Below are 20,492 nucleotides of genomic sequence, written 5' to 3'. Positions count from 1 at the left end.
CGTCATTTACGTTTTATGTTTCTTTGATGTGAGGTCTGCCTAATAGTTCTAATTTCTTCTCAAAGTTTTCCATTGCATAATACTGCTTTCATCTTATTGAAAGCGCTTTTGGTTTTCGGATTGATTGTTTTGCAAAAGAAATATTCAGTGAACATATACCAATTTTAAAAGATCTTGAGAATCTAATCTGACTGGCCAATAATGTTAAGTTTGTTTGATATTTGTTATTTTCTCTTTTATTTTATTTCAATATCCCCTTTGACGTTCGTTTTTTATCATATTTATCCTAAGTTTTAGTTTCCTTGGAAACTGAATTCTCTCTTCTCGAGGTCTGCTTAATTCAATAATTCATCTCAAAGGACATCGCACACATCTTATGGAAAATATAATGTCACTCAAATTCAATAAAATTTATACGAATAGATTCGTTTTAAATTAACGGTCAAATCTTATCATTGCGCCAACTCTTAATTATGATTAATTACGGCGCAAATTGCAATTAAAGTTTATCGAAATCACATTTTTGGAGTCAGTAAAACTGTCAGTTACAATCACTATTGCTCTGGGTGCTATTCAAAAGAGCTTAAACCCCGCTGAGCCTAAGCGGATTAGTGAAACTAATCCGCTGATTTATGGAGTACCGACAATTTGGGTATTATAAAATATTTTTTCTCTCTCTAACTTATGTACGTATCCATTTGATTTCAGATTTATTTATATCAATTTCTGCTCTTATTATTGAAAATATGGAGTTGGCGCAATGATAAGATTTGACCGTTAATTTAAAACGAATCTATTCGTATAAATTTTATTGAATTTGAGCGACATTATATTTTCCATAAGATGTGTGCGATGTGTGCTGGAGTAGTCCATTAAAATGTTACATTTTTTAGGCCGTACCTTGCATTTCTTATAGGAGTCAATTTTATTTCTTTAATGTGTAGGGGGGATCAGTAGAAGCTTAAGTTCAAGTTTTTGGGGTCGCCATCCTTGTCCCCCGGTCGCCATCTTGGAAATGGGGTTCAAAGGGGTTTCGCGCTATATCTCGTAAACTACCAACCTTACAGAAAATCTAATTAAACATAAAATGTAGCAAATTAAATTTTCCACAATTTTGTTTCTATTACTTTTTATCGTCAAGTGACCAACAAAAAAGATATAACCAAAAATATGTAAATTTTTTTTAACAAGTTTGTTTTGGATGTTATAACTTTTTTTCAGTTCATTTTATAATAAAATAACATTATAGCAGTTTTGTAGAGGGCTTTTCAGCGAACAATTTTCACTATAAAGTTGTTTAATTCTATTTATTTATATAGGTTTTACAGCGCTCCAAACTTGACCAGATTCTCGAATGCTCATAGGGATACAATAAAATCAAAAGTTAGGCTTACTTTTCTATCTATATATATTTTTTATTCATATAATTTATTATGATTTTAACATTCCTATGCTATTATTAATCTGTTTTTGACCTTTCTTCCCACTATAAAACATAACTCTAAGCATATATAGAAAAGGCCCAAGAAGTTGTTTGAGTACAAATTCGCCGCTTCAGAAGAAGAATGACGCAACCTCAAAATGCAAAATTCTTAAGCAGAGCAAAAAAAGATTTTTGATATCAAAATCATAAAGTATGATAAAAATTAGCCACTCACCACACCGTGGTCAGGATCTCGAGGTATAAGCGTTTTTTGGGGTGTGCCGCTTGGATATGAAGTAACATAACTTTTTTCCTATTATATATTTTGACTTAAAATTTTCCAAAAAACTTCTTCATGAACTATATTTTATTGTTGTGTTGGTTAAAATTATAAACTAAAAAGTTTGTCACTCAACTTTAACGTGCGGATGGCAGTCAAAATCAGTTTCATATGCCGACGATTTAAAGTTATATTACTGTCCCGATATTGTTAATACTCTTCAGAGTGACCTTAATCAGCTATCAGAATGGAGCATGAAATGGGCTATTCCATTAAATTCGCGTAAGTGTTGTGTTGTTCAATGTGGATATAATAATCCACATATAACATATTTTTTGGATGGAGTTCCTCTGAAATCGGTACAGGAAGTTAATGATTTGGGTGTTACGGTCAACCAAACGTTAAGCTGGTCTACTCAAACAGCAAAAGTAGTCGGTAAAGCTAACTCTGCTTTATACCTCATATCAAAAGCTTTTCCTAGAATGTCTTCAGACTTGTTTTTGAAACTATAAAAGTTATGTCAGACCTCACCTGGAATTTGCGGTATCTGTTTGGTCACCTCATTTACAAAGAGATATTAATTTATTAGAAGGAGTACAACGAAGAGCTACTAAGCTACCTTTTAATTATGCAAGATTAAGCTATGAAACTCGATTAAGAAAGCTTCAGTTGTCTCCATTGACTCATAGAAGAGAGAGAGGTGATTTAATATCTACTTACAGAATTCTTAGGGGAGAATTTTGGGGAACATCGAATTTTTTTAATATCAGCGAAGATACTAGACTACGAGGTCATCACTATAAATTGAAAAAGGAACCTTTTAAAACTACTGTAAGGCAAAACTTTTTGGTAAATCGAGTTTTTGATAAATGGAACAGTTTAAGTGATGACATCGTAGGGGCTATTAGCTTAAATAGTTTCAAAAACAGGTTTGATGAGAACTAACTGGACATTGTATGTGTAATGTTAGCAATTTTTGTTAAATAGTTGTTGTAAAATATAAGGATATATTTTATGTTTTTTTTATGACAAAAAAAATTTGTGATTTTTAGGTATACTTACTTTCTAGTTTTTGTATCTTTTTTAATTTGCTATTGTTGTAACAACTTTTATGAAAACCAATTCTTTTGAATATTTACTTTAATTTAATTTTTATTTTGTAAGAATTTGTTTTATGTTATATTATTTAGTTTAAGACCTACAATTATTTTTGTACTTTGAGCCATATAAGCTCTGCTTTGGCTCGATATTATTGTATAATAATAATAATAATAATAATAATAATAACAAGAGCTCCACCCGCCGAAGGTGCTGCGCTGGATCATCAGCCGGCGCTCACTCAAGCGGGACGACCGAGGCAGCGCATGAAATGGACTGTGTCCATCAATGAGAACATTTTGCGCTTCTACTACAAGGTGACAAACCTCGGTCAAGAAACAATCGGCTACCGACAACAGCTGTATGCCGAATTTTGCAGGACGTACCCAGATATTCAAGTATCGGAGCAACGAGTATCAGACCAATACCGGGTAATTATAAGAAACAACCTTATCCCAGAGACTAGACGCAATATCATCAGAAGCGAAGTCGAACGGGAGATTCATAACGATGTTGTAATTGAAGATCAAGTCCCCAATGAAGTGCATGAGCAGATTCCTGAGCTTGCCATACAAGAAACTCAACCTGACAATACAGAGCAGGAAAACAACGAGCTACATGATAAACTAGTAAGCGAAATGGCACGTGCTGTACAAGAGTTTAATGGAACAAACCCACTTAGCAGACCACCGCTACCACGAATAAACTCTTGTAAGAGACTAGGTGTGCTGTTACAAATTGTGAACACTGAAGTCCTACCCAATTATGTCGTAGAAGCCCACACATTAGAGTATCTGCACATGCTAATCTACTGTGCAGCAACAGCAATTGCTAATGTAATGGGCATTAAGATCAGAACACGACGGGGTTCTAATAACGGAAGGACTGGTAGCAGAATTGCACCCTGGGAAAAAAGACTGCTCGGAAAGATTGAATTGCTGCGTAGGGATATTGGTCGAGTCACAGAATATATACGAGGTGTAAGAAGTACAAGAGTCATCAGGAGAGCTGAAGAAATAATACGGAATACTGCAAGACACTCAAGATACGATCCAGAAAACAACACAGCCCAACAGTGCCTGGATACGTTAAAACAAAGACTCTCCGTTTATTCAGGACGAATAAGAAGGTACAAAGTGAGTAACAACCGAAAATCCGACAATGCCCTTTTTGAGACTGCTGAGAAGGCGTTCTATCGAAAACTCAATTCCACCGTAGAAAATCTCGATAAGTCTTATCCAAGCCAAGAAGAAATTCATGAGTTTTGGGGAAATCAACTTTCCACACCAGCTGCTCTTAACAACAATGCTGGATGGATCGAAGATACGGCACAGAACTGCCAACACTACACTACTACTCTCTACGAACCCTTCACCACTGAAGAAGTCTCAAATATCATCAAAGAGCTTCATAACTGGAAATCTCCTGGACCAGACGGAGTTCAAAACTTTTGGCTCAAGAAGTTTTGGAGTGCTCATGAATGCTTATCAACACTAATTAATTATGTTATTTCTAATCCGCAGGATATACCATCATTCCTAACTCAGGGAACCACTTATTTAATACCGAAGGATCAAAATAACACCCAAGATCCAGCAAAATACCGCCCAATTACTTGTCTTCCAACTTTGTATAAATTGGTCACATCCTGTGTAGCCCGGCGTATCTACCAACACTGTGCGCTGAACAATATCATAGAGCCTCAACAGAAAGGATGCGCTAAGGGTTCCATGGGCTGCAAAGAACAACTTATCATCGACTCAGTCATTTCTAATCAAGCATATTCCAAAAAGAGGAACCTATTTACTGCTTTTATTGATTACAAGAAGGCCTTTGATTCAGTGCCGCATGAATGGCTTATAGATATATTGAGAATATATAAAGTCGATGATAATATAGTGACCTTTTTACAACATATAATGACAGAGTGGAAAACTAGAATTCACCTTCAAATACCTGGTGAAAGTAACATCGAAACTGAAAATATCGCAATCAGCCGGGGCCTGTTTCAAGGAGATTCGTTGAGTCCTCTGTGGTTCTGTCTAGCTATGAACCCACTATCTCAGCTATTGAACTCCACAGATGCAGGTTTTAGCATCAAAAATAACAACAATGTGGTGGCGAAGCTTAATCATTTATTGTACATGGATGATTTGAAATTAATGGCTTCCACTCGAAACCAACTCGACGAGATGCTAAAAACTGTAGAAACTTTTTCTAATGATATTAGTATGTACTTCGGACTAGACAAGTGCCGTATTTTAAATATAGTCAGAGGAAAAGTACAGCCCGGAGGATTCGATATGCAAAATGGCCAGAACATCGAGGCCATGGGTGAAAACGATATGTACAAATATCTTGGAGTAAAGCAAGCGCGGAAAATTGACCATAAACAAATGAAAACAGAGATAACTATTGAGTTTATACGAAGGGTAAAACAGCTGCTTCGCTCACACCTTAACAGTAGAAATTTGTTTAAGGCACTAAACACCTACGCATGTTCCGCGCTTAGCTACTCATTTGGTATTGTTAAGTGGACAAAAACAGATATAGAAGCTCTTCAGCGAAAAGTGCGAACACACCTCACAAAGGCACAAAAACACCATCCTAAGAGTGCAGTAGAAAGAACAACATTACCACGGAATCTAGGAGGAAGAGGACTTATGGATATAGGTGAGCAATTAGATAAACAAATTGCTAATTTAAGAACTTATTTTCAGATGCAGGCTGAGACATCTACTCTACATCGCGCTATCTGCGCAGTAGATGACACAACACCGATCAAACTGAGGGAACCAGAAATGCGCATAAACCACCTTACTAAGGACGAAAAAGTGCGCGCCTGGATGGGTAAACCTCTGCACGGGCGACATCCCAATGAGGTCAGCCAAGACTATGTCGACAATATAGCGTCGAACTACTGGTTGACATCAGGAAAGATGTTCCCTGAAACGGAGGGTTCATTACTGGCCATTCAGGATCAGGTTATACCAACCAGAAATTACCTGAAATATATCATCAAAGACCCTCAGGTTCAAAACGACAGATGCCGATATGGATGTCAAGCCCAAGAAACCATCCAACATCTTACAGGGGGCTGCCAGGCATTTGCTGCAACTGAATACAAGGAACGGCATGATGCAGTAGCAAAAATCCTTCATCAAGAGATAGCTATCAAGCTGGGACTTCTCCAAACAGACCATCTCCCGTATTATCAATACGTCCCTGAGAGTATGCTTGAGGATGGCAACTACAAGCTATACTGGGACCGCACTGTGCTCACAGACCAAACAGTGGCACATAATAGACCAGATCTCGTACTAGTTAATAAATTAACAAGACAAACAACACTAATTGATGTGGCGATACCTAACAACAATAATCTACGTAGTAAATTTACTGAAAAGATCGCCAAATACAGAGATCTAGAAATTCAAATACGAAGGCAATGGAGAATGCAAAGTACCCAGACGATACCGATTATTATTTCTACTACTGGAGTCATTCCGAAGACCCTCCTCGAAAGCATAAAAAAGCTGGGTCTGAATGAACATCTTTATAAGACCATGCAGAAAGCTGTACTACTCGCGACGGCCAGATGCGTACGAAAATTTCTGGGAGATACACCTGCATTCCAAGTCACCTAGGGCTCGATAACACGGAAAGAGTCCCACCAGAGCTCAATCCTTTTGATACCGTAGGTATCTGGGATGAGTCAATTTTCCCCTTAGAGGGAGTGTGAGCCGTATGGCTAAATCTGATAATAATAATAATAATAACTTTTTTAAGTAAACATGAAACTAACGAAATATGATGACAAAATGTTAATAAATTAACAACTCCTTTTTTAATGTGTTTAAACATTTTGGACAAATTTCATTGTTATCTACATACTTCAAAGATGACACAGTAAAAATTTTTAAAAGGAAATATTTACAGCGACCAAAGATACAGAGAGGTAAATTTGAAAAATCATCAAAATTGATTTTTGGCATTTTTGTATAAAATTTATTTTTTTAACATGTTCCACCAACTCTAGATAAAAATAAACTTCATATTCAGATTCAGCGACCTCGAAAACATAAAAATAGACCAAAATTGATCATTCACCTTAAATTTGATTTTCGTGGTTGGCATAACGGTTAATGCCGCTCGTCTGTTGTATAGATAGAAAAGCATTATTTTTCTACGAGAATTCGAGAATCTGGTCAAGTTTGGAGCGCTGTAAAACCTACATAGATAATAAATAAAATTAAACAATAAAAATGTATACCATTTTTATTCAGTTGCAATGCGAAGGCAAAACAATCTTACTTTTCAATTAGAATACGGAGTGCAGTCCAGTCCCTTGAATCGCGATTTTCGGCTCTTATTGGAGCCTTCATCGGAAGGAACGTAGGCACTGTTCTCCATATTTTAACTGATTCGTATCGAGAGGTTTTCCCACCCATTGCAACTGAAGTGATGATAGTAGGTGGCTAGCGCCATCTGGCATTGAAAGACGAAGTAGTTTTCAATCCTAATAGTAAATTATTAATATTGAAAATATTAAAAATATTACTAAAAGATTTTTAAATTGAAAACTTATTGATACACTTTCCTGGTGACACCTCCAAGACTTCTACAATTTGCAAGTCAAATGGATGCTGCAGTGAAGACGAGAGGGAAGGAATTCTACACTATGCAATTCAGTTCAAAATTAAACAACTTTATAGTGAAAATTGTTTATTGAAAAATCCTCTACAAAATCGCTATGATGTTATTTTATTGTGAAATGAACGTAAAAAAAGTTATAACCTCCAAAAGGAAATTTCTTACAAAATTTTCTCTTATTTTTGTTTATAACTTTTTTGTTGGTCACTTTACGATAAAAAGTAATAGACATAAAATTGTAGAAAATTTAATTTGGTTCATTTTATGTGAAATTAAATTTTCTGTAGAGTAGCTAGTTTACGAGATACAGCGCGAAAGCCCTTTGCACCTCTTTTTCCAAGATAGCGGCCGGGGGACAAGGGCCTCAACCCCAAAAACTTGCACTTAAGCTTCTACTGAATCCCCCTACACATTAAAAAAATAAAATTGACTCCTCTAAGAAATGCACACTAAATGTAACATTTCAATGGACTAGAGTATTTGTTGTTCGTTTTATTGCTTTAGATATGCTTTTAATTATTCGTTATTAGAAGACAACTCTGTTGCGCTTATACAGTGTGTTCGAACCATATGGAAAACTTTATTATTAATTTTGGAAATTTCTGCATGTTTATAAGCCTAAAATGCAACAAATAGTATAGAATTTTTCCAGTCATATACGAGGTGTATCAAGAATATATATGTTTTCAGCTTCTTCAAGTGAATCATATTTTAATATTATCTAAGGACATTGGCGATAATTGTGGCTCATTTTACTCTGCCTGTTGCGATTTTGAAGAGTTTTATTGTTGTTTTTCCACGCCACTGCTTTAAATTGTTTCACCAGGACGTGCGTCGTTTCTCAAGTAATCTTATTCCCTCCAATGTTCCTTGTATAACCAATCGCATTAATTTATATTTTTCATTGCTTAATATGTGATCAAACCAGCTCATTTTTAATTCATAGTTGAGTAATTTCTTTTTCTTGTTTTATCTTTCTTAATGTTTCCGTGTTTGTTGTGGTGTCCATGATATTTTCCATATTCTTTGATAATACCACATCTCAAATTTTTGGAGCTTGGAGTTTTTTCCTGCAATTGTTCTCATTTTTATTCATACGGATTGATTCTTTTGCAAAAGAAATGTTCAGGGAACATTTACCGATATTGAAAGACCTTTAGAATCTAATCTGACTGTGGCCAATAATAATTTTAAAATTGTTTGATATTTGTTATTTTGTCTCTCATTTCCTATGTTCGTTTTTTATCACGTTTATCGTAAATTTTAGTTTCCATGGAAACTGAGTTTTCTCTTCTCAAGCTCTCTTTAATTCAATTCATCTCATATTTGCTGGAGTATTAGGTATTTGTTCCTTGTTCATTTTATTGCTTTAGATTTGCTTTTAATTATTCATTATTAGAAAACAACTCTGTTGCGCTTGTACAATGTGTTTCCGTAAGTTCGAACCATATGGAAAACTTTATTATTAATTTTGGAAATTTCTGTATGTTCTAAAGCATAAAATGCAATAAAGTATAGAATTTTTCCAGTCAAATACGTACTAGGTGTATTTGGTGTATGAAGAATATATATGTTTTGTGCTTCTTCATGTGAATCATCTTTTAATATTAAGGATATTAGCGATAATTGTGGCTCATTTTACTCTGTCTGCTGCGATCCTGAAGAGTTTTATTGTTGTTTTTTCACTCCACTGCTTTAAATTTTTCCACCAAGACGTGCGTCGTCTCTCAAGTCCTCTTATTCCCTCCAATTTGCCTCCAATCGCATCAATTTAACCAATCGCATCAATATTTTCCATTGCTTAATATATAACCAAAGGAGCTCATTTTTTCCTTCATAGTGTTGAGTATTTCTTTTTTCATTTTTCTTCATGTTTCCGCGTTTGTCACTTATTACGTGTTGTGTCCATGATATTTTTCACATTCTTCGATAACACCACATCTCAAAGCTGGCAAGTATTTTGTCAGTTGCGTCCATAATTGTCCTGGCTTCAACTCCATATAAAAAGACAGAGAATACGTAGCATCTCAATACTCTAGTTCTAATTTTCTTCTCAAAGTTTTCAATTGCATAATACTGCTTTCATCTTATTTAAAGCGTGTCTGGCCATCTCAACGAGTCATTTTATTTCAAGGCTGTGGTCCCATTGTTCATTTAGCTCACAACACAAGTAATTGTATCTGGGCAATTTGGGTAGTTTTTCCTAAGCTTTTCTTTTAACGTATATTGTTTCGTCTTCAATCTGGTTCTTACTGACAATTATGATTTTACTGATCGTTCTATATGGTTCATATTTCATTGTATTGAGTTTTTTGGGTATCGGAATGAACTCAGATATTAGCCATTCTTTCGGAATTTCTCCGCTATAATAGGTAAATTTCATTGAATCTGTTAGTATATCAATGTGGTTATGTGTTAGTAGTCTTAAGATCCCTGTTGGTATTTCGTCCGGTCCCATGGCTTCATCATCCTGTTCTCTATTTTTTGAAGATATTCTTCTTTAGCGGCGAATCGATTGAGGGTAAAATTGTACATAAATCTGCGCACCTGCGCACACTGACAGTATGTAGTTCTGACAGTATGTAGTTCCTTACTAATCTTTCAAGATAGGTATGTACCTATGTATCTATAACCGTGCAAATAAGTCATTAAAAGAATATATTAGTGTTTTTAGGAAATGTATTATTTATTATAATTCTTGTGTTTTTGGATTTGTGTTTCTCTGTAGTAAAATAATAAAATATTATGTAAGCATAACATTTTTACACTATATGTCGCCGTGTTGTGTAATTATATCCGAAACTTACATGTCAATTCCTACGCGGGTTAAATTCCTGGGCGATTCATATTTTTTTTTATTTTTGGTTGTTTTAATAAAAAATTTTTGAAAGTGGTAGATAAGAAAGTTAGTTTGATTTTTAAATAAAATACAAATAACCTTTTAAGTATATTTACTTCGTTTAAATTACCTATTATATAATAGAAGAATTTCTTCTTACGTGCGTACAAAGTACACACACATTCTTTTATTATACGTTTTAAGGTTTTTTTCAATTTCCCATTTGGTAATTGTAGGTTCATTACTACCTCGTGGTTCTATTGGCTCCATTATTTCGTCGTATTCAAATATGTAGCTCTTTTATACATTCTTCCCATCTATTATATTTATTTTCTCTGCACTTTCAATTATTATTTTGTTGTTTTTGTCCATTATGTTTCAAATCCTTCTTCTTTTTGTATATGCTAGCCGTTTCTTTAATAATTTTCCTGTATATGTCAGGTTGTTTTTCCAATCTTTCTATTTCTGCACAATTTTTCTGATAGCCACAATTCCTTCGCTTCTTTGATTTTTTGTTTGATTGTTTAATTTACTTTTTTGTATTGCTGTTCGTTTTTATTCTCGTATTTTTTATTTTGTTGCTTTTCAAACTCTTTAATGAAATTATTCTTTTTCAGTTATTTAGGACTGCGAAAAAGGCAGGAGCGCGCAACTTGAGCGTTTCAGGAGTAAGGAGACAGGAACCACAGCCCGCTGAATTGGGTGCGCAATTTGGCAGGGCACCATTGACACATTTGACTGAAGATGAACAGGTCATGAAAGACACAGGTAAATATTTTTGGTAGTCACATAATTTTTAGTATGGTTCTTCTCGCGGTAAAAAAAATTGGAGAAGAATAACCTTGCTCACCGCCATAAATAAAATTTTCACCATCATCATACATAAAAGATTAACAAACAAGGTTGGATTTCGAGCTAATCGAGCAGGTTTTAGTCCAGAATCCTCCTGCATAGACCACATTAATACTGTGAATGGGTAATAATGGAACAATCGGTCGAATGGAACACACCCCTATACATGGTTTTTGTTGATTTCGAACGTGCCTTTGACAGCTTATCTCATGCTGGTATATGGAAAATTTTATAGTTAAGAAACATCCTGCAAAAAATAATTTCCATTATAAAGTCACTGTACGCTGAGGCGAAATGCATCGTGACACACAATAGAATCAACAGTGACGAATTTGACGTGCTAACTGGAGTCAGACAGGGATGCGTGCTTCCTCCGTTTCTTTTTAACATAGCTATAGACTATAGTGAATTATGGTGAACATGTCATGAGGATGGTTTTAGAAGGATGGGCCGGTGGAGTAACAGTAGCTGGTAGAAAAATCTCCAATTTAAGATTTGCTGATGACACTACACTTATAGCAGCAAATGAGCAAGAAACGTTTGATCTTCTGCGAAGAGTTGAGTACGAAAGCAATAAAGTTGGTCTGAAAATCAATAAAGCTAAGACAAAAATAATGGTGGTCGACAGATTTGACACTATTCAACTGACTAACATATTACAGGAATACCAGATAGTAAACACCTTTGTCTATCTCGGGTCTAGTATAACTAACGATGGTAACTGTGAAGCAGAAGTTCGGAGACGTATTGGTATGGCAAAAAATGCGATGAGTCGCCTAATTAAACTTTGGAAAGACAGATCTCTCTCTCAAAATATCAAGATGAGACTGGTGAATGCCCTTGTATTCTCAATATTTCTATACGGAGCAGAGACTTGGACTCTTCGCGCATGCGAGCGCCAAAAAATTGATGCCTTTGAGATGTGGTGCTGGAGAAGAATGCTGCGCATACCTTGGACCGCTCATCGGACAAACGTTTCCATTCTAAACCAACTCAATATTAAAAAAAAAGGCTGTTCACAATATGTCTGCAACGAATTCTGCAATTCTTTGGTCACGTGGTTCGCAGAGGTGACGACAGTTTGGAGAGATTAATTGTTTCTGAAAACGTTCCGAGGAGAAGATCAAGAATACGATCACCAACTAGATGGTCTGACCAAATAAAGCATTCAGCTGGAAACTCATTCTGCGAAGCTCTTAGAGCAGCTGAAGATAGAGACCAATGGAGAAACATTGTTAGGAATATTGGAAGAAATCACGATCCTCAGTAATGGGGAAACGACAGGAGAGAGAGAGAGAGAGAGAGAGAGAGAGAGAGAGAGAGAGAGAGAGAGAGAGAGAGAGAGTGAGAGAGAGAGAGAGAGAGAGAGAGAGAGAGAGAGAGAGAGAGAGAGAGAGAGAGAAGAGAGAGAGAGAGAGAGAGAGAGAGAGAGAGAGAGAGAGAGAGAGAGAGAGAGAGAGAGAGAGAGAGAGAGAGAGAGAGAGAGAGAGAGAGAGAGAGAGAGAGAGAGAGACTATAGACCATGTTCTCTCCAAACTAGACTCCGACACAACAAGAGGGATACAATGGACGTTAACTACACGTCTAAGCGATCTAGAATACGCTGACGATGTCTGCTTATTAGAACAAAGGTTCCAAAAATATTGATATGCGTATTCGGAGGAAGGAAGACGGAAAACTAAGCAAAATTTTTTTTGACCATTCATGATGGAATCCCACTCCCTTTTTAGTGGTACTTTAATTTTTTTGACATAAGGTAAACATGTTAAATCTAAATTCAGTTATTTATTACTATTAGAGTTCTTTATTGTAGCATAGCTTTGACATGGCTTTGTAAGCCGAAACGCTCAGCTAGAAATTTAAAAAAAACTTTTACACACGAAAACTTATTTCTACTAGCCACTAACGATCGGTTATTAGAATATCCCGGTTATAAGAATATTCTTACATGGCACGAAGGCTATTTGAAACGTAAATTTTGTGATAAATGCTTCATTCGTTTTTATCAAAATAGCCATTTTTAAATCCAAATTGCAATAAATTACGAATTTACTTTCATAACAAGTGCACGTTTGGTCAGTAAAATCCTGGCAATTGGCAAATTTATCTCAAAATGCAGGCAATAATAGGTACCTACTTAACGTGACTAAAACACATACATTTGTCGCGAATAAAAGAACGCTCGTCGATAAAATTGTACAATTTTTCATGACAATAAAGCATATTTCTAATTTTAATTCTAGAAGACCCATAGCAGCATTGTTATGTTCTTATTTTTACAATAATTATTTTTTGGTTTTTGTGAAAGGTTACCATGTTTATTTTTTTCAGTTGCCCGCCTGGCACAGGATCAAATCGCCCCTTTGGTCCGAGAAATGGAAAATGAAGGAAAAGTGAAAGACTCCGTGTTGAAAATGTTGTTCGAAAATGGGGTATGTATATTTTCTGTTTTTATATGATTTCAAATTGTAGGTACACAAATTAATAAGATCGGTTAATCTTGGTTAGTATAGATACCTGATAGAGGGATCTTGTAGTAAATGCACTATGTAGGTTTCAGCTGGATTTGACATTGGTTCAATTTACAATCTTATACAGGGTGTTTAAATGGGAAAGTAACATACGTTAACTGTACAAAGAGGACACTTAGGCGGTCTCAAAAATACCATACTTAATGGGTCTTACTTCATTAATAATAAAGATACTGGGTGTTTTATATATTTTGCCATTTTCTTATTTGGTTCATAACTTTTTAACCACACTGTATATTTATTTAATATTTGGCACGCAAATATTATTTAAAGTGTCCAATCAATTAATTTATTTAAAATTGTAAAAAGTCCAGGTCTGGACTTAAAAATATTGGAAAAATGTTCCGACCCAAAAAACACCCTGTAGGTACCTACACTAAATTATTTTAAAATAGATTTTGCATTTGAAAAGAGGATGAAAGCTAAATTTAGTGGTATACTTAGAATTTTCGGCAAAATGATTTTTCTCGTCAAATTTTGAATTTAAATTCTGAAATTATGTGAATTGCGAAAACTCGAAGTAGCCAAAAAATTGAAATACGACTTGCAACTTGTTAACCACACTGTATATTTATTTTATCTTTAACACCGAATATTTTTTAAGGTATCTAATCATTTAATTTATTTACAATTATAAAAAATCTAGGGCCGGATTAAAAAATATTGGAAAAATGTTCCGACCCAAAAAAACACCCTGTGCATTAAATTTTTTTAAAATGGATTTTGCATTTGAATAGAAGATGAAAAACTAAATTTAGTGGTATACTTTGAATTTTCGGAAAAATGATTTTTCGGGTAAAATTTTGAATTTGAATTCTGAAATTAATGTGAATTGCGAGAGCTCGAAGTAAAAAATTAAAATTTGACTAAATTTTAATTAATACCATTATTTAATCTAAATTGGTAAAACGTTAACATTCTAGTATTTTTTTATTATGGCGACAAATAATTCACAACAAATATTCACCTTTAATTAATGAATAAATAATAAAAAGTCCACAAAAAATACATAACTTTAATCAACAAACTATCGTATAAATTAAAAAAAAAAAGAATGTGTGTGTACTTTGTACGCACGTAAGAAGTTATACTTCTATTATATGATTATATGATTATAAACGAAATTAATATACTTTTTATTGATATTTTATTTAAATATTAAATTAATTTATACTTACTACTTCTCAAACATTTTTATTAAAACAGTGCCAAAAATTAAAATAATAAAAAATAAAACACACACAAGTACATTAAAAATGCCACAAATGATTTCTGAACATTAATTGTCGGAAATTTTTTTAACTAAATACGTATTTTCTGAAAATAAAATTATATAATAAATATACTTACAATCATAAAATGTATAAAAAAAAATAAAAAAATAAAAGTTTCTATTGGGATTCGAACCAACTTACCAAGCGGCTGGTATTTGCGTTGTATTTTGAGTCACCCGCATTAAAACTTCGCCACAGAGACAGCTTGTCATTATGTGCGAAGATCGTCTAACTAAACAGATTAACCTTTTGACATTTTTAACTTATGTAAATCAAATTATTTTGATTTTGAATTGAAATGATTTAGAATTGAAAAAATACAACAAAACATAGAGTAAGAAAACAATATATTAGGTGAATATTATTTAAATAAAAGTATTACATACTACTTATGTATTTTGGTAGGTTCAAGGTAGGTATCGGAGCCCGTATAACGACTAATAAATTTCGCAATCACTTGCGTCGTGCAAAGTGGCTATGTTCAAATATCATAACAAAATTTGATCAACTATTTATAAAACACTTACCAGTGAAAGATTCTTTAGCTCTGAATAAGCGAGATCTGCGGCACTCATACTAGTCACAGTTTGATGAGCTTTCACATTGGCATGCAACAATCATCTCTTCTATGTAAATAAGTCCAAAAATATAATATGAAAACTATTTAAAAAGGCAGTATAACCATTAACTAACTTTTTGTTTGTTTGTTTCTCTTCCAACAAATTTTAAAACGCAACAAGCATACATTATAACCAAACCACAGTCCCACAGCTGTGCCACAGCTGCCATATTGGATAATTTTTGTCATGTCATTTGAACATCCAATCAGAACAAAGTTATAATGCGCATGCGCCCGGTCGCTAGGTTTTCCCATATAAAATTTCACCGTCATTACGCCCGTAAAGAAGTATAACTTCAATAACTTCAAAAACAGAAAAAAAATTGCTGAAAAATAACGTTCGGGTATCTAAAATCCAAAGTTTATAACGAGGAAATAAATAGTAGGGATGAACTTCTTGACCGGATTCGAGACTCCTTCCAAGAAATGAAGAATAACCCTGACGAGATTAGGAAGTCAGTCAGACAACTAACAAAAAGGGCAAGACTTTGTATTCCACAAGGTGGTGGCTATTTTGAACAATTACAATAGTTTTGATGTTATTTTTTAGAAAAAATTTTCTGTTTTTTTTTAAATTTTTTAGATAGTTCGTTGATTAAAGTTGTGTATTTTTTGTGGACTCTTTATTATTTATTCATTAATTAAAGGTGAATATTTGTTATGAAATATTTGTCGCCATAATAAAAAAACACTGAAATGTTAACATTTTACCAATTTAGATTAAATAGTGGTATTAATTAAAGTTAAGTAACATGTTAATTTTTTTACTTCAAACTCTCGCAATTCACATAATTTCAGAATCCATATTCAAAATTTTACCAGAAAAATCATTTTGCCGAAAATTCAAAGTATACGACAAAATTTGTTTTTCATCCTCTTTTTAAATGCAAAATTCATTTTAAATAAAATTAATGTATAGGGTGTTTTTTGGGTCGGAACATTTTTCCAATATTTTTTAATCCGGCCCTGGATTTTGTATAATTGTAAATAAATTAAATGGTTAAGCACCTTAAAAAATATTCGGTATTAAATATAAAATAAATATACAATGTGTTAACAAATTGTAAGTCGTATTTTAATTTTTTTTCTACTTCGAGCTTTCGCAATTCACATAATTTCAGAATTCAAATTCAAAATTTGACCAGAAAAATCATTTTGCCGAAAATTCAAAGTAAACCACTAAATTTAGTTTTCATCCTCTTTTCAAATGCATAATCTATTTAAAAAAATTAATGTACAGGGTGTTGTTTTTGGGTCGGAACATTTTTTAAATATTTTTTAGTCCGCACCTGGATTTTTTACAATTTTAAATACATTTATTTTGTTGGACATCTGAAATAATATTTGCGTGCCAAATATAAAATAAATGTACAGTGTGGTTAAAAAGTTATGATCCAAATAAGAAAATGGCAAAATAGATACAACACCCAGTATCTTTATTATTAATGAAGTAAGACCCATTAAGTATGGTATTTTTGAGACCGCCTAAGTGTCCTCTTTCTACAGTTAACGTATGTTACTTTACCAATGAAACACCCTCTATTTTTCGCTGTAACATTAGATAATTTCCACCCTCCATTTTAAATAAGTACATACATTTTTAGACATTGAAAACGAAAAGCTTCCTCTCTCTAGTTTCGACCCTCAAGTAGAACAGACGCTCTGCTCCGTCATCTGTTAGTGATAACCACTAGTTACCGCGTGGTGAAAGTACCGCGAAACTCTCGCTTGTGTTGACCCCCACAGGCAATAGACGTGCTAATAAATCTCTCTGGGATGCCCCTTCCCGTATACCACGTGCTAAAATACCACTATCAACACCGCTAGTGATTGTGTATATAACGTTTAATTGATCAACATCAACCGGTACGCGTTCACTGCTGAGCGTAAATCTCCCTCAGCTTTTTCCGTATGTTTTTGTCTTGTGCGGCTTGCATCCACTTACTGATAACACGCTTCAGATCGTTGGTACATCTGGTTGGTGGGCGTCCTCTGCTCCGCAGTGATTCTTCTCGTGGCCTCCACTCGACAATACGTTTTGCCCATTGGTTGTCTGATAATCTAATATTTAATTTCCTTTAATAATTCATTTAAAACACACCTTATAATACAGTCCACACATTCTAAAATTATTTTAATTATGCCTTATTTGTCCGCGCAGTTTAGGAATATGTATTCAGTTTACCTCTACTAAGAATAATTGATATGTTCTCATTTTTTCTTCCTTTCTAATTATTAGCCTTGTTCGGTCCATCTTTGGACATAGGCCTCTCCCTTCTTTTTCCAATCTTCTCTGTCTGTCGCTACAGTCATCAGCCTACAGCTCGCGTGCTTCTTGATATCATCTGGCCATCTCATTTGGGGCCTTCCTCTGCTTCGTTTATATTCCCACGGTCTCCAATTTATAAAAATTTTGTTCCATCGGTGTTCTTTTTGTCTTATATTGTGTCCGGCAAATCTCCATTTCAACTTTGCAACTTCTTGTCTAACATCCCTAACTTTTGTTTTCTCTCTAATCCACTCGTTTCTCTTTTTATCCATTAGTCTTATGAGCAACATTTGTCTTTCAATTGCTCTTTGCGTTTTTATGATTTTGTCCATGTTTGCTTTTGTAAACGTCCACGTTTGGGAAACATAAGTGAGAACGGGGAGTACGCATTGACTGTATACCTTAGTCTTAAGATGTTGTGTATATCTTTTGTTTTTAAGGATGTAGCTTAGTTTGCCAAATGCCGCCCATGCCAGTCTACTCGTCTTTGATCTCCGCTGTTTGGTTTTCCTTGTTAAGTTTTATAATTTGACCCACATATATATAATCGTGAACTTGTTCTATTTCATCTTATCCGATCCTCATTGTGATGTTCTCATCTGTATTTGTTATGATTTTGGTCTTGCTGTAATTCATATTTAAGCCTATATTTCCAGCTTCTATGTCCAGTTCTTTCATCATTTCAAGCAATTCTTCTTTTTTATCGGTGTCATCAGCGTACCTTAAATCGTTCAAGCATTGTCCACAAATTTTTATACCTTTTTTTTCATTTTAATCTTTTAAAAATATCTTCCAGAGCCTGATTGAAAAGTTTCGGTGATATTGTGTCACCCTGTCTCACGCCTCTATTTTTTCCTTATTTACGATTTACTGATTCTTTCTTCCCTTATTTACAATTATATTATAATCTATTATACGTCTTGCCTCTCTTGTCCTCTAGGTGCATTTGTTGATGAATTGATTGTTTTTTTTTTGCTGAAAAGGCACTAATATGCTCCTCTAACATATTTTTTGATTCGCAGCTTATGGGTATAGAAATTGATTCGGACTATGGCGGTGCAGGATGCAATTTCATGACCACGGTACTCACAGTCGAAGAAATTTCAAAAGTCGATCCTGCCGTAGCTGCCCTTGTAGACATCCACAACACCCTCGTGAACACTGTGATAATAAAATTAGGTAACAAACAGCAAAAGGAACAATATCTACCAAGGCTAGCCACAGATATGGTGAGTACATGAATCTTTATTGCTTTTACAGCAGAATTCTTCATATATACAAAAATAGTTTAGATAAACTTAAGGGGGCACCATTTTTCCTGGGTCTCCCTTGCTTGATTAGGTTCCCCCGAATTTGCAGCACTATGTACAATCTCAGGCGCGGATCCAAGGGGGGGTTCAATGGAGTCAATTGCCCCCTCCTTGAGACCCAGCCTGGTGTCTACTCACACTGTTTTTAAGAAAGAGATTACGATTGAACATAAATAGTGAATTTTGTGTCGTGTTGATAACTGAATAACTGAAACATAAATATGGCAGAATTCCTTGAAATCGAAAATTATTAAAAGTCTTTGGAACATAATAAATGAAAAAGTCCCACAATAAATCTGTTTATTGCCATTTATTCAATTTAATGCCAGAGACCAGATAAAAATAGTAATTGAGGGTGCTATGTTATGGTAATTTGATCATTTAATAAACCCCCCCCCCCTCGAGTAAGAGCCTCTTTTAGAAGGATGTCCAAAGTATTATGTAACAGAGACCTAAAATTGGCATTAAGGATCAGACTACTTCGCTGCTACATGTTCTTGGTCTTACTGTATGGTGTCGAGTCTTGGACTGTGAATAAAATCGATCTATATGGTCTTGAGGTTCTCAAAATGTGGTGCAATAGAAGAATTTTAAGAAAAGTTTTTTAGATCCAGAAGATTCGAAACTCCACAATACTAGAATGTCTCAGCAAGACTACTGCGATTATAAAAAGCATCAAGAAGAGATAGCTGGATTTAATGAGAGGTCCCAAATATAGGTTGCTACAAAATATTATTCAAGTGAAAATAGCAGGCAAACGCAGTCCAGGACGAAGAAGAACTTCATGGTTCATGGTAACCAACGTTCCGAAAGGACATGATACATGAAGAATAAGAAAATAACAGGCCATCCCGAAAAAGAATCCTCGTACGCCAGTCACGAGAAAATTTGTATTTCATTGCCCCCACATTTCAAGGTTGCTGGATTCGCCGTTGTACAATCTACATGTTTGACCACGAATTTATCGTACGACCCTCGTATTATGCGATTAAAAACCAAAAAAACAGTAAAACAAACGTTCTAAAAAATTTCTAGAGCTTTCGAACCCCTGGTTACTGAATTATATTATTTATGACTGTAAACACGAAGCGAAGATAAGACTCGTTACTAACTACTGATACGTGTCATGAAATGTCAAGGCCACTATTTTTAGTTCCAAATAAATATTATATTGTTAAGAAATTTTTAACTTCCAGAAATAATTTAACAAATTAACAGTTAGTTTATTGTTTATTTATAGTTTAGTAATTAATTGAAAGCTACGTCAACGATTAGTTTGTTGCAATGGTTTCGCCATGTTCAATTTATTTCACAAGATTCGCTGGTTATAAAAAGTATTTTTAA

The 20,492-nt window shown here is 34.3% G+C and overlaps 2 protein-coding genes across 2 annotated transcripts in view; both read left to right on the top strand.

The window, feature by feature from the left end:
- The window catches only part of LOC126884896 (adhesion G protein-coupled receptor A3), a 400,023-nt gene that overhangs the window by 160,270 nt on the left and 219,261 nt on the right, over window positions 1-20,492 (top strand). The gene's annotated exons all lie outside the window — the stretch shown is intronic.
- LOC126884904 (short/branched chain specific acyl-CoA dehydrogenase, mitochondrial) overlaps window positions 1-20,492 on the top strand; it is a 75,034-nt gene that overhangs the window by 1,450 nt on the left and 53,092 nt on the right. Inside the window, exons 2-4 of the mRNA XM_050651235.1 lie at window positions 10,911-11,061; window positions 13,477-13,577; window positions 18,861-19,067. Of these exons, the coding sequence (XP_050507192.1) occupies window positions 10,911-11,061; window positions 13,477-13,577; window positions 18,861-19,067 (459 nt within the window). The remainder of the gene's footprint in view (window positions 1-10,910; window positions 11,062-13,476; window positions 13,578-18,860; window positions 19,068-20,492) is intronic.

Source organism: Diabrotica virgifera, chromosome 5 (assembly GCF_917563875.1).
Source record: "Diabrotica virgifera virgifera chromosome 5, PGI_DIABVI_V3a".
NCBI lineage: Eukaryota > Metazoa > Arthropoda > Insecta > Coleoptera > Chrysomelidae > Diabrotica > Diabrotica virgifera.
Note: the sequence above shows the minus strand (reverse complement) of the source record. Positions and strands in the feature narration are given on the sequence as shown.